We start from the raw sequence: 15,520 nt of genomic DNA, 5'->3' as shown, positions 1-15,520 counted from the left end.
GTTCATATGAAACCAAAAAAGAGCCTGCATCGCCAAGTCAATCCTAAGCCAAAAGAACAAAGCTGGAGGCATCACACTACCTGACTTCAAACTATACTACAAGGCTACAGTAACCAAAACAGCATGGTACTGGTACCAAAACACAGATATAGATCAATGGAACAGAATAGAGTCCTCAGAAATAATGCCACTTATCTACAACTATCTGATCTTTGACAAACCTGACAAAAACAAGCAACGGGGAAAGGATTCCCTATTTAATAAATGGTGCTGCAAAAACTGGCTAGCCATATGTAGAAAGCTGAAACTGGATCCCTTCCTTATACCTTATACAAAAATTAATTCAAGATGGATTAAAGACTTACATGTTAGACCTAAAACCATAAAAACCCTAGAGGAAAACCTAGGCATCACCATTCAGGACATAGGCATGGGCAAGGACTTCATGTCTAAAACACCAAAAGCAATGGCAACAAAAGCCAAAATTGACAAATGGGATCTAATTAAACTAAAGAGCTTCTGCACAGCAAAAGAAACTACCATCAGAGTGAACAGGCAACCTACAAAATGGGAGAAAATTTTTGCAACCTACTCATCTGACAAAGGGCTAATATCCAGAATCTACAATGAACTCAAACAAATTTACAAGAAAAAGACAAACAACCCCATCAAAAAGTGGGCAAAGGATATGAACAGACACTTCTCAAAAGAAGACATTTATGCAGCCAAAAAACACATGAAAAAATGCTCATCATCACTGGCCATCAGAGAAATGCAAATCAAAACCACAATGAGATACCATCTCACACCAGTTAGAATGGCCATCATTAAAAAGTTAGGAAACAATAGGTGCTGGAGAGGATGTGGAGAAATAGGAACACTTTTACACTGTTGGTGGGAATGTAAACTATTTCAACCATTGTGGAACTCAGTGTGGCAATTCCTCAGGGATCTAGAACTAGAAATACCATTTGATCCAGCCATCCCATTACTGGGTATATACCCAAAAGACTATAAATCATGCTGCTATAAAGACACATGCACACGTATGTTTATTGTGGCACTATTCACAATAGCAAAGACTTGGAACCAACCCAAATGTCCAACAACGATAGACTGGATTAAGAAAATTTGGCACGTATACACCATGGAATACTATGCAGCCATAAAAAATGATGAGTTCATGTCCTTTGTAGGGACATGGATGAAACTGGAAATCATCATTCTTAGCAAACTATCGCAAGGACAAAAAACCAAACACCGCATGTTCTCACTCATAGGTGGGAATTGAACAATGAGAACACATGGACACAGGAAGGGGAACATCACACTCCAGGGACTGTTGTGGGGTGGGGGGAGGGGGGAGGGATAGCATTAGGAGATATACCTAATGCTAAATGACGAGTTAATGGGTGCAGCACACCAACATGGCACATGTATACATATGTAACAAACCTGCACATTGTGCACATGTACCCTAAAACTTAAAGTATAATAAAATAAAAATAAATAAATAAATAAATAAATTAGTTCAACCATTGTGGAAGACACCATGGTGAGTCCTCAAAGACCTAAAGTCAGAAACACCTTTGAACCCAGCAATTCCATTACTTGGTATGTACCCAAAGGAATAGAAATCATTCTATTATAAAGACACATGCATGCGTATGTTCATTTTTGCACTCTTCACAATAGCAAAGTCATGAAATCAACCCAAATGCCCATCAATGATAGACTGGATGAAGAAAATATGGTACATATACACCATAGAATACTATGTGACTATCAAAAAGAACAAGATTATGTCTTTTGCAGGGCCATGGATGGAGCTGGAGGCCATTATTCTAAGCAAGTTAACACAAGAACAGAAAACCACATATTGCATGTTTTCACTTACAAGTGAGAGCTAAATGATGAGAACACATGGACACATAGAAGGGAACAATACACACTGGGGCCTATCAGAGGATGGAGGGTGGAAAGAGGGAGAGGATCAGAAAAAATAACTAATGGATACTAGGCTTAATACCTGGGTGATGAAATAGTAAGTACAACAGATCTCCATGACACATGTTTACCTGTGTAACAAACCTGCACATCCTGCACATGTACCCCTGAACTTAAAAGTAAAAAAAAAAAGTGCTGTATTCAGTTATTAATATTCCAGCAAATTATCTACACCACTGAGTTCTCTGAAACCAAAGCGACACAGTTCTTGGAACTACTGAAGCCATATAATTCAGGCATTTATGAGAGTCCATTGTGTACACAGCACTTGTTAGAGCTAAAGGTAACATGCAAAAGCAAACAGAACAGATAAGAAAATTCAGAGATTAAAATATCCCCAAAGAGCCAGGCACAGTGGCTCACACCTGTAATCCTGGCACTTTGGGAGGCTGAGGCAGGTGGAACACCTTAGGTCAGGAGTTCGAGACCAGCCTAGCCAACATGGTGAAACCCTGTCTGTACTAAAAAATACAAAAATTACATGGGGGTGGTGGCGGGCGCCTGTAATCCCAGCTACTCAAGAGGCTGAGGCAGGAGAATCACTTGAACCCAGGAGGCAGAGGTTGCAGTGATCTAAAATGGTGCCACTGCTCTCCAGCCTGGGTGGCAGAGCGAGACTCTGTCTCAAAAGAAAAAAAAAAATCCCAAAAGAAAAATCTCATTTCACTATGGCAGCTGAAAGGCTATCTCTGTAATTGCACACCTTTCAACATGAATGATTGACTGAATATGCTCTGAATAAGTGCAAAGGATGAAAGAGAAGGTTGCAATAGAAAAGTCTTATGCTTCTACTACCTATTTCCTTTCCTAGCTCAATAAATCAGGATCTTCCATATGTCCAGAAATTCATTTCTGATTTTTCTAGGCATATGTTTATTTTGTATGCCTTGAGATAAGACCTCTTTGGTTATAGTTTAGCATAATTGGGAATTTTAGTTTAATAATATGAGACTACAATTCTTCAATGAAGACAAACTCAGAAATTCAGTATCTTTGTTCACATTCTTCTGTATACTTTAGTCTCAACAGAGATGGGCCATTATCTGGGTCCAATTTCACTAGGAACTATGTCTCTAAATTTGATTGCTTTCAGAGAATCTCTCCTCTCTTTCCCTATTGCAGGTCTCTAAAAATAACAAAGACTGGTAAAGAGCTTTATACTTTTACCAGATGGTATCTCACTGAACCCCTAAACAGACCTGTAACATTTTTAGGAGGGTTATTACCCATTTGATAAAAGGAAGAAATTAGGAAAGACTAATCAAATTGCTCAACACATCCAATACCAACAGACCTGGAATTTGAAACTAAGACAAAATATGTTATCACACTCTAGACTTGCCTTTCGCAGTGATGGTACTGATAAAAATAGACAAGACAAAAAAAAAAAAAAGAATAAATGTTATCACACTGGTGCTAAAAAGGACTACTTGACAATTACTGTTCTCTTGAAAGAAAGGCCCCATTATTTAGCCAGGAGACCTAACATGTTCTAGCCAGAAGAAATTCCAAGAATTTCTGAAAGGTTACTTCAGGGACAAAATACCTGTATTCCTCGCCTGTCCAGGGATCTGCTCTTACAGATTAGAAGTAGTCCTATTAGCCCAGAGGCGATGTCTCTCATGATGTCTACGTCACTGTAGTATGGTCTTGTTAAGCACTGGGCATCGTTTTCTGTGGGTTCATCAAACTCTAAGATGTTCCACTTATAAGTATAGGTTTCCCCTGGTTGAACTGCTCTGATCATGGTGTTGTTCCTGCCTGAAAGAAAATATATTCAAAATTGTTTTCATTTGCAAAGTTATTTCATGATAATAAATAAATAAATAAATAAGCTTTCATTAGAACCAATTAATATTGCAAAAGGAATTCTTTTTTTTTGAATTTTTTTAAATTATACTTTAAGTTCTAGGGTACATGTGCACAACATGCAGGTTTGTTACATATGTATCCATGTGCCATGTTGGTGTGCTGCACCAATTAACTTGTCATTAACATTAGGTATGTCTCCTAATGCTATCCCTCCCCACTCCCCCCACCCCCCGACAGGCCCTGGTGTGTGATGTTCCCCATCCTGTGTCCAAATGTTCTCATTGTTCAATTGAATTCTTTAAATATTCTACTTGGAACCTGGATAACATGTAGCCATTAGATACTGCTCCACTAGAGGCCACTATGACACTAATAAAAGACACCATATTTTGTTACCACTAAGAGACAAAACTCCTGAAGTGAGAAGGGTTTGGCTGTGATTTTTAGGATACTCCTACATGTATACTACCTGACTGCAGTAGTGACACCACCGGGCAAGGAGAATAGCAGAAAAACGTGGCGGCCTCTCAGAAGTTACTAGTTGGATTCAGTAGAAGTGAAAGATTCAAACCTGAGGTGAAAGAAGAGTTGACTTCATCTTCATAAGGCGAGAAGGTCACTCCATGAGGATAAATGCTATAGGGGCGGCTGGCCATATTTTTGAACACGATCTACAAAGTTAAATCAAATTTATTCTAGGATTTAAGGTTGATCATGACAAATAATATAAGATACTAGCTTTGCATATTCACCTTTTGGATGGTGTGTGTGTATACATGTGTACACACAGTCGGAAAATTAGATCTGTTTATCTGAGCAGTAACCTCCCCTCATCACTTGGCAGGAGCATTGGAGAGAGTGTTTCACTCACACATTAAGGTGGAAAATGGAAAGAGAAGTCTGACTTTAGAGGATAGGTTAGGAGAAGTGACGTTTTCCTCACAGTATCACTCTCTCCAAGCAAGTCCTCCTTCCCCTGCCCTTCTCTTTTCAGCTTGGGCCACATCTCATTTCGAATCTGCTTCTCATCTCTAGACCGTGATCCCCTTCCCCTGCCTGGTAGGTTTTTTAGGACACTGTCTTTGAAGTCATCTTCTCAGCTAGGTGCAGTGGCTCAAACCTGTAACCCCAGCACTTTGGGAGGCCAAAGCAGGTGGATCACTTGAGCTCAGGAGTTCAAGACCAGCCTGGGCAACATGGTGAAACCTCATCTCTACAAAAAAATAGAAAAATTAGCCAGGCGTTGGGGCGTGTACCTGTAGTCCCAGCTACTTGAGAGGCTGAGGTGGGAGAATCGCCTGAGCCCAGGAAGTGGAGGTTGCAGTGAGCCATGATCACACCACCGCACTCCAGCCTGGGTGACAGAGTAAGACCCTTGGTGGGGGAAAAAAGCCACCTTCTGGAGAGGCACAGACAAACAGCCAGATCCTGCACTTTTAATAAGGTACGTCTACACTTGCTGAGAGCCCATAAAAGGGATCAGAAATGGAAGAAGGGAAATAGGCATGGAGGAAAAAAACTGCTTTTGTCCTTTGGCTATTTTAAATGAACAGAATAGACCTTGTCAGGTGCATAAAACACACAAGAGTCCTAGTTAGCCTCTTTAATCTGCAAAAGAGAACCTTAATCCTATCTTCTATTTGGTTGATTGTCAAAGCTTTTGGATCATCCTTTGTCTGTAGATTATCTACACTCTAGGATCTTGTCAAAGATTGCAACCTTTAATTCTCTGCCGTCCAATTCTTATCTATCTTGGTGAAGTGACATGATATTTAAGGAGAATTGTCTGAGGAAAACTCCATGCTCTTGATACATAGAGTCTACCTTCATTAAAATCCAACCATTAGAGAGCTGCATACCTAGACTACATTAAAAAATGTGAGTAAAAATTGTTTCTATTCAATTGTGTTTACTGTTATATCTTAGCTATAATGAGAAACATTTTTAATACAACTTTTAATCTATTATTTTATGCAACTTTTAATCTATTATGCTGGTTATAAGAATTTTATCAAGGATGTCATCTACTGTATCACTCAGCACTCTCTTTTGTAGAATTCATTAAAGAAGTTCCTCTTAGATCTTAATATCAGGATAAATGGTGCTTTCTTTTTGTAGATGATGTAAACTTCACCCTGACATATTTCCTTTTTTACATTGACTGCCATAAAGCTTAGGACAAAATTTGAAGACAGCCTTACAGGGTCGCATGGTATCTATTTATCTGTGGCTTTATTTTCTTTGTCCCCATATTCTATCCCAATTACATAGACTCTTTGTTTTATGCCTTTATAATTTGAGAAACTGTCTCAGATCCTTTGTATTACTGAGTAAGCTGTAAATAAATGCAAATACTAAATAAAAACTAAAAGTTGCATTTGAATTTAAAATTATATGAGAACCTTTTTCTTTTAAAATTAAAAAATAACCAGGTACTCCATAATATTTTACTATTTAATTTCTCCCATGATTCTGTATTTGTGTTACTTACTTTGAGTGTATCTCTGACCTGCGCTCTGATAATAGGACCCAAAATCCCATCTTCTTTCATATTGGGATTCACTGTATGTTTGGTGAAGGACTCATCTTCGTATTGTGTGTACATAACTTTCTTATAATGTTTTCCAATTTGGTTTGAGAAATTATCCAAATGCTGAGACCTGTATTTTCTTAAAGTGAAATAAAAAAAAAAATTAAGCCACTTTCTCAAATAGAGATCTCGATAGGATGGGGAAACCCTTGTGCTTAAACATTCTGCTCTTAGATTAGCTAAAATGCTAGTTTTCTAAAAATTTCTTAGTGTAGTTTGCAAAGTCCTGATGTTTTCTGTCTAGTTGGAAAACTGGAAACTTCTGAGTTGTCTCCTGCATCACTGATAAAAGTCATAGGTAACTGGTTAGAAGCAGCTACTTAGATCTTCCTGTCATTCTTATTGCTACAGCAGACCTTTGATATCTCTGGGAAAAGGCCTATACTGGCTGAAAAGATACTAGGAATTTTTCTAAAGTCCTATCACTTATTCTATGATAGCGTTTTTGGTTTTAAAGGTATTTCTTAATCCCTAAAAGCACCTTCCCACCCCAGGAAACATTTACTAGCATTGTTAATCATAGTTCTGTGCTATTGGGCTATCTCTTCCACCATCTAGCCAATTCTTGGAGCTGACTGAAAAGCAACCTCCTTCACCCATCTTTTGTAGCTACTGGGATAAATACTTTGGTAGCAGAAACATGAACCACTTTTCCCCTGCCCTCTTTATTACCTTAGTTTGCAAAAGCAACTACATGCGGCCAAAAAGCATATTTTAAAATGCTCAACATCAGTGATCATGAGAGAAATGCAAATTAAAACCACAATGAGGCCGGGCGCGGTGGCTCACGCCTGTAATCTCAGCACTTTGGGAGGCCGAGGCGTGCAAATCACGAAGTCAGAAGATCGAGACCATCCTGGCTAACACGGTGAAACCCCATCTCTACTAAAAATACAAAAAATTATATTTTGTGTATTTTGTATTTGTGTTGGCGGGCCCCTGTAGTCCCAGCTACTCGAGAGGTTGAGGCAGGAGAATGGCTTGAACCCGGGAGGCGGAGCTTGCAGTGAGCAGAGATTGCGCCACTGCACTCCAGCCTGGGCGACAGAGCGAGACTCCATCTCAAAAAAAAAAAAAAAACCAAAAACGAATGAGATGCCCTCTCATGCCAGTCAGAATGGCATTGACTGAAAAGTCAAGAAAGAACAGACGCTGTCAAGGTTATGGAGAAAAAGGAACACTTATACACTCTTGGTGGAATGTAAATTAATTCAACCATTTTGGAAGACAGTATGGCAGTTCCTCAAAGACCTAAAGTCAGAAATATCATTTAACCCAGTAGTCCTTTAAGATGGAGTATCATTTTATGAATTTATTTTGCCCAGTGGAAAGCACTGACTGTTGCCAAACACTCCTGGATTCCTATCTCAGTTCTGTCAACCATTCTATAATCTTGGCCAAATTTTTTTTTGTTCTTTTTCCTAGTTTAATTCTTTTTAATAGAAAATACATTCACATAATTTTTATTACAGTGAAAACTCTCGCTTTTCTCTGATGACTCTCAAAATGACCTCCCTAGCCCTCCCTGAATTTTTAATAGAAAATACATTTATGTAATTTTTATTACAGTGAAAACTCTCACTTTTCTCTGATAACCCTCAATGGACCTCCCTACCCTTCCTGAATTTTCTAGGTAGTCACATATTAATTTCATGTGTATAATTCCAGAATACCTTTATGTATATATATGCAAATATGTCTTACAAATAAGAAAATATATTCTTATCCCTTTCACTCCTTTAACAAAAGGCAGCTATATATACACGCTATACTACATCCCGGCTTTTTAATTTAATAACATATCTTGGAGAACTTTTTGTGTTAGTACATACAGAGTGTTTGCATCCTCTTTTTTTGATGCTTAGTATTCCATTGTATGAATGTATCATAATTTATTAAACTAGTTTTCTACTGATGGACATTTTGAGTTGTTTCCAGTCTTACTATTACTAACATTGCAACAGTGAATATGTTGTACATACATCATTTCACCTGTGAACAAGTATATCTGTATAGTTAGATTTCCAGAGTGAGATAGCTGAGTCAAAGGGTATATGCATTTAGAATTTTGATACATATTGCCAAGTTATTCTTCAGAATCCCTTTACCAATTTAATCTTCCATGAACAATATATGATAGTTCTTATTTCTCACAGCCTTGTCAACAGATGATGTCATCTGGACTTGTGAATCTGATAGATAAAAGTAGTATTCCCATGAAGTTTAATTTGCATTTCTCTTACTGTGAGTGAATTTGAGTAACTTTTCAAGGGTTTAAGAGCTATTTGAATTTCCAAATCTCTTAATCTCTCTGACCCATTTCCTCATCTATAAAAAGAAATAAGAGCAGTATCTAGTTTGTGGAGTTGAAGTGAAGCTCTCAGAAAGGGATAATACAGTGCTTGGCAATGGCAAACATTCAACAAGAGGTAGCTGCTGTTGTTATTTTTATTATTATTAGGCTGAATTTCTTTGGTGATTTGGGGGTAATTCGAGATTAATTTTTACAAAAAGACTTGAATAGAAACCAATACATGTGTCCCCTTGAGAGCTGTGAACTTACAACATTTCACCCCCAAACATCCAGGACCCTATGGAATGTGTCTTGAACCTTTGCCCAGTGGTATGAACCCCAACAACTCACTTGTCCATATTCGCTGGTATTACAGGTGCATAGTCCCAAATGACTTCCTCTGCAGCAATGAAGTATTCCCACCTCTTCATGTGCCGCCTCTGCTCACGAGTTATTTTCTTAGGATTCCTGGTTTTCTTTGGGCAGTTTTTAATGTCAATATAAGCCTGCATCCCAGCTGAGTTAGGACAGAAAGACAATGAAATAACTCAAGAGAAGAAATTATGGTTGATGGAAATGCATATCCTTTAAATCAACTTGTGGAAGGTTTATATTAATATAATAAGAGTGAAAGTAATGCTCAGGCAATTTTTGAACATTTTATTTTGGAACTCTTTCAGTGGCATCCAGAAAAGGCAAGAATTTTAAAAGGGGGAAAAGGAGGAGGGGTTAGGGAAAAAAATTCGAAAGATTCCCTTTATTTCTTCTTGAGCAGGCAAATTTCTTATAATTTTTAACTTCTTAAGACTTTATGAATTATGTCTTGTTAAATTCTCATTTTTCTGTCATCTGTCCCTTAATCTGTAAAATGAAGACAGCACCAGTACCTAATAGAATTGTTGTTAAAAATTAAATATTAATAACAATACATAATGCACTTATCGTCAACAAAGAAACAAAAGTTACATTGTTGTCTTAATATTATTGGGAACTCTATCTTCCACGGATATCATGATGGTTTTATTACTTCGAATATAATTTTGACTACTTGTGTGAAAAGAAACAGAAATGATCTCATGAAGTATCTCTTCCTTATATGTGTTGCTTATACATTATTTTGGTAACAAAATGATTTCCTATTGTGATATCATTTCCTTAGATTTTAGTCTCTGTTTATATGAACACTCCTCTCAACAGTTTTAAAGCAAAAATGTGTAGTAGAACAATCAGTTATTTTGTTTACACGATACCACATAACCTGGGTTGATTTATTTCCCACTTGAATTCACCAGTGTTCTTTGGAGCTCACCCCTCAGTATATGCCATGTATGATCCATTCAACACACATTCATTGAGTTCCTCTCCATGCTAGACTTTGTGTTCATCCCACTGTAAAGGTTAATGTTTTCATGCTAAACTTTTACACTTTCTACAACTTAGTGCTTCTGTAAATTTGCAGTTTATCTTGTGCTATCATCTAGGTCTTTTTCTCTGGCTGCATATGAAGTAACCCCAAGAAAGAATATCTCTATGTGTGCATTTGTTTTCTTCCTCTTTTCTTCTTTTGAGGAAGTTAGAGACCTCTTCAGCTTTTGCTTAATTTAAAAAAAAAAAAAAAAAAAAAAAAAAAACTTTGTCAATTCCTTCACTTTCTCCATCCCCAAAGAGCAAGTTATAAATCTAAGAGCAAAATATGTAAGTTTGGTTGTTAGGAACCAAGGCAAGTTTGTCTGGGTGCAGGTGGTTTGAAAGGGCAAGGGAGAAAGAGGGAGTTAGTACGTGGGAAGAAAGGATTCTGCATTCAGAAGCAAGACTGTCAGGAGAGTTTCTTGCCTTGCAAATGTTTTGGGGTGAGAGAAGATATGATCCACTTTCCCTCTGGGCCCACAGTCATATTTGCCGTAGTGGATGTAGCACTGACAAGGGTGATGGCTGAGACCTTATGATGGTTCTGCTCCAGGACCTGGCCGTTGAAATGAATGGAGAACAATTCTGGCCCCGAGCTCATTCCCAGCAGATGCCAGCTGATGTGGTCATGGGCACAAACTGTTATATCTGAGAGAGAGGGAGAGACACAGGCCAAAATAAGCATTCAGTCAAGTACTCTGTGATCAAACATTCACTCACCAAGTGTATTGAGCACCTGCTGTGTGTCAGGCATTGTATAAAGCTTTGAGGGAACAGACACTCCAGTTGTAGTTTGTGCCCTGCAAAAGCAGACATCTGAGTGACCAGCAAACAAGCAGTCACAACTCATTGTGATAAATGGCATTATACAGGTAACAACAGAGCCTAGAGATGGCAGATGTTAACTCAGAAACACAGGGATTGCTAAAGGATTAGGCCAAGAAGGGAACCAAGAAGGTAACCAACTGTTCTAGTCTGAGGGGTTTCCCAAGATTCAGCACTTTCACTATTAGAACTGGTAAAAAGTCCATGGCAAAATGGAAAGTTTGGTCACCCCAATCTGATCTCAGCTGGAGGGAGTCAAATCACCAGAACCACCAATAGGGCGGAGTTGAAGCACTTAATCCTCTCAGCTCTCTAGGTCTAGTGGTCGAAGCTCTGCCTAAGGGAAGAAGTGAAGATGATGTGAGGATTTTCAATTGTTATTTTTACTTACTTTTTGATTGTTTTAATGACAAGTCAACGAAATCACTTTGGGGTTACACACTCTCCTTAAAATGCAGTGTACAAGTCCTCATTATGCTGGGCCATTGGGAGCTTTTCATGGAAGGAGTAATGATAACTGAATATAAAAACTTCGTTTTTCTCCTTCTTTGCTCCTACAGTCACTGGGAAAATATTCATTTGCTCTGTGGGGAGACTCCATCCTTGGCTTTTAGGTTTCTGTTTTACATGTCAGATACATAATCACTAGATACTAGATAATGGAGCTGAGAATCAGTTCCTTACCCACACAAAGGCTTGTCTTTTTTAGGAGACCATTGCAACAAAGCCAGGATTCCTTGCATCACTAGGACGCTTTGGTGGAAGCATTTATCCATACCAAAGAAATGCTTATATTGAGTTCAGCAATTAACATATCTGTGTTAGCATTTATCATATGTATTCAATTTATTCTACTTTATAAGGCAGAGGGTTTTTACAAATGTTTACTATTCTTAGTTTCTAATGATGGTCTTTCCCTACCTTGTCCCATTTACCCCCAATTATTCTTTTGGGAATTATAAATTTGTAAACTCTAAGCTCAGATCAATTTATTTTTATTTTTGTGCATATGGTTTTCCTTTTCTTGGCATCCATATACTTACACAGATTGTTCACTCTGCCAGGAAATAGATATTAGGATAAATGGTTAGTCCACTTTTGTAAGTAAGCACATTGAGACAACTAATTTATCCAGGGCCACGGAAGGTAGAGAAGTGAGTGAAGTCTGAACTCAGATTATCTAAGGTCGAGGTCAGTTAACTAAGCCCCAGTTTTTACAAGCTCCTCGTATTGGAACTCGGGATCAACACTGAGAGTCATATGAGTATATTTTCAGAAAACCAAGTGGAAAATGTAGTCAAATGAAATAGAATACAATTTAAAAACACCACCTAGATCTCAACTCTTAACAATATTTGTGTTTTTGTAAGTGAAGCTATTTGTGATTTTCAGATGGCATTAGAGAATAACCTCTAAGAAGTTTAGTGTTTTGAAATATGGTTTATTTAGTAAAGTGGCATTTTAATTTTTTAATGTTTTTCCCTCAGGCTAGTATCATATACCCTGGATCTTTAGTTGTAGGTCAGTTCTGCCAGAAAGACATAGAAGAGATGTGATCTAAGTGGGAATCAGTTATGTTTTCTCTTAACAATTGCTATGATTTTGCCTTCTCATAAGAGCCCAAATGCAAATGGAAAGAGAAAATATTCTAGATGCCATTGAATATTACTCTTCTGTTGCCTTTTGAAATGCTGGTTGTTTTTTTCTGCGTTGAGGATTACTTCTAATCTGTTCATCTTTACTGCAATCTTCCTGCTGACCCTTCCTGCTAGGGCTTGTCCTTGAAAAAGGCATGGTCATCATATAGAGGAACTGCAGAACTCAGAGAGAGTGGCTGAGCTGATACCTTAAGGTCTTATTCAAAGTACAGGCCAAGGTGAAACCTACTCAGGTCACTATACCTAACAAGGCTGCACATTTCTTCTCTAGCTTCTAATTTGTCTCTTCTATTTCCTGTTTAAAAAAAAGAGAGAAAATATTTCCTTCTTGATAGGGAGTTGCAAAACAGTGAGTAACGTCAACTTCCCTAGTGCTTTGAAGAAAACAACAGGACCGAAAAATTACTAATGATTTTACCGTTGTTTAAGGGTGCACAGCCCTCGTGTTACCTGGCATTGTCCCATTCACATATCCATTGACTGTGTACATTAGGGATGATGACTGGCTCCAGCTCTTGCTTTCATCAAACACAGCAAATAGTAGCACAATTTGCTTGTCAAACATCTTCTGTGTCCCATCCTCAGTTAGGGTCCCTATGAAAGGAAAGACATGTTTTCAGTAGCACTGCAGATAGAAGACTCTCATTAGCTTTCCTGGATAGCAAAGAGTTTAGGACAAGCAATCAACCATAATGATTTCAACTTGAAGAAATTCTTATTTTTTAAAATAGCATATTTATCAAGTAATAATGGTTCTAGGGTTATTTAAAATCTGGTGCCACACTGTCTTCTTTGATACCTTCTTGCTTTAGGGAACAAGCTTTATTTCATCCAGCTTGGGAAGAAAGCATTTGGTATAAGTATAAGTATCTCAAGACTCTGTATAAGTATCCATTTCCTCCAGTCTCAATAGAACAGTATATAGATACATTAGCTCAGTTGGTAAAAGCATCATGCCCCAAGTTTAATGCTGTCATCTTATGTGTATATGAAATAAGGCATTAGATAATTGGTTGGAAGTATCAGCATTAATCCATTCTCACTATGAGAAAAACATGCTGCAGATGGTAAAATGCAAGAAGAGTCTTTCCTAAGTTTTAAGGTTTTTTTCAGTACCATCACAGTATCTTATATATACCAGGAAATGAGAAAAAAAGTATTTGTATAATGAGTAAATACATTGGGAAGGTATGTAGGTATGGTCTGAGTGTGTGTATAGGCAGATGGTGAATCCATCACATTATTTCCCATGCTGTGGCTCACTGTGGTTGTTTGCTTGTTTTAATGAAAGATGGGCTGGATTCTCATGGGATAAAATGAAAATCTAAGCTTGCTCCTAAGAAGCCCAGCCAATAAAAGTTCTTGTAAAGTCACTTGAGTGTGCTTGAAACCTACCACCCAAAGTTTTCAACTTGTTTATAAGAAAGGAAGCTGGCATTTAATGTGTTTATAGAACAAATTACCAGCCCAGACCTCAGATATGTCAAATATGTTAGCCAAAGTTCTTTCCAAGAGCTCTTTCAGCAGAGTATAGGCTGCTGTATACTTTCTAAAAGACTTTGGCCTTGAGGTAAATGTTACAGATCATACAAGCATGACATTAGAACATACTCTCAAAGAGGAATTTGCTTGGGATAATCTTAAGGACTGAGATGAAGGAGGAATGAGAAGAAACGAGGTGAATCCACACCCTGAAATAGCAGGTATTTTTTTCTCTTGTAAAACAATTATCTGGTCTCCGTGCCCTCTTCCTCTGCTTGATGTACAAGAAGTTACCAAGATGTTCCCAAGCTTTGTCCCATGACAGAACTCCTGACCATTCCAACATTTAGTTGTTGAATCTTTTGGTGGGGGTGTTCTTACCTTTTTTACAGATAAGCAGGGGCCCAATCAGCCCAGAGTTGAAATCCTTGATCAGATTTTCATGGGAGTAATAGATGTGTGTGAGGCATGGAGGGTCATCATGGGTGGGTCCACTGTCCTCACCAATACTCCATTCATAGGTGTATTCTCGGCCTGGAGCCACAGCGTCGTCCATCTTCTCCACAGGGAATGTGTGGTCAAGGTAAGAAGCACCTGGAGGAGTAACAGCCATCAAGACATGTGGGCAGTTTCTGAGGATTGCGTTTTCACCACTCTCGAATCTGGGGATAGCTAAGATGAGCTCTCTGGAGATGCGTATGTCCTTCAATAGTGAACTTTTATTATTTGGAAAGATTCACATATGCCCATTTCTATGCTCATGTAGTTACAAAGGCTTCAATAACATGGTGATCTTAAGAATAACAAATGTTATTTATAAATTAAAGTTTAGCAAGTTAATCTTCCAGGGTACCTGAACAATTATTATTTAAATATAATCAGAGAATTGAATCACCTTTGATCAGCAAATCATCTCAGAATATAAGAATGGGTGATATCTTCTTTGTGGTGTTTAACAAGACAAACTTAGCCTATTAACATGAGATGGGAGGATAGTCAGAGCTGTTTATATATTGTTTTGTTTTGCTATTTCAAATCTTCTTTCCAACTGCTGTGATCTTCAGCTTTGTTTTATCTCTTTATTTCATCTTAGCCATCTGATTATCTCAATTTTTTCCCCAGAGCCACAGCGTCTAACTCCCCTATGCAGGTTGGTTGTCTGTATGAATATGAAATGTGTCCATCCTCTGAAACTTAGATGTCTTACTTTGTACTTTGTGCACCCAAAGACCCATCATTAACACCTCCATGTATACTGGACTTTCCCTATCGATAGGAGAGGGAGAGGATGAGGAAATTCATCTTCCTTATTGAAGAGAGGGAACTGAGATGCTCAATATTAAAAGAAGTGTAGAGGGTTGGGTGAGGTTTTCAATAATAAAATGGAGCAAGTGAGGTCAGGAAGGGGAGAGGTGAGTGCCACAGATAGCCAAGTGGAATGGACAG

At 38.1% G+C, this 15,520-nt stretch overlaps 1 protein-coding gene across 1 annotated transcript in view; it reads right to left on the bottom strand.

The window, feature by feature from the left end:
• Positions 1-15,520, bottom strand: part of F5 (coagulation factor V) — a 91,078-nt gene that overhangs the window by 44,821 nt on the left and 30,737 nt on the right. The window contains exons 4-10 of the mRNA XM_003258844.4: positions 14,456-14,668; positions 13,043-13,186; positions 10,536-10,757; positions 9,054-9,219; positions 6,311-6,488; positions 4,391-4,490; positions 3,554-3,768 (exon numbers count right to left, since the gene is read on the bottom strand). Of these exons, the coding sequence (XP_003258892.2) occupies positions 3,554-3,768; positions 4,391-4,490; positions 6,311-6,488; positions 9,054-9,219; positions 10,536-10,757; positions 13,043-13,186; positions 14,456-14,668 (1,238 nt within the window). The remainder of the gene's footprint in view (positions 1-3,553; positions 3,769-4,390; positions 4,491-6,310; positions 6,489-9,053; positions 9,220-10,535; positions 10,758-13,042; positions 13,187-14,455; positions 14,669-15,520) is intronic.

This window comes from Nomascus leucogenys, chromosome 12 (assembly GCF_006542625.1).
Source record: "Nomascus leucogenys isolate Asia chromosome 12, Asia_NLE_v1, whole genome shotgun sequence".
In the NCBI taxonomy this organism is placed as follows: Eukaryota; Metazoa; Chordata; class Mammalia; order Primates; family Hylobatidae; genus Nomascus; species Nomascus leucogenys.
This window is presented reverse-complemented; position numbering and strand designations above follow the sequence as displayed.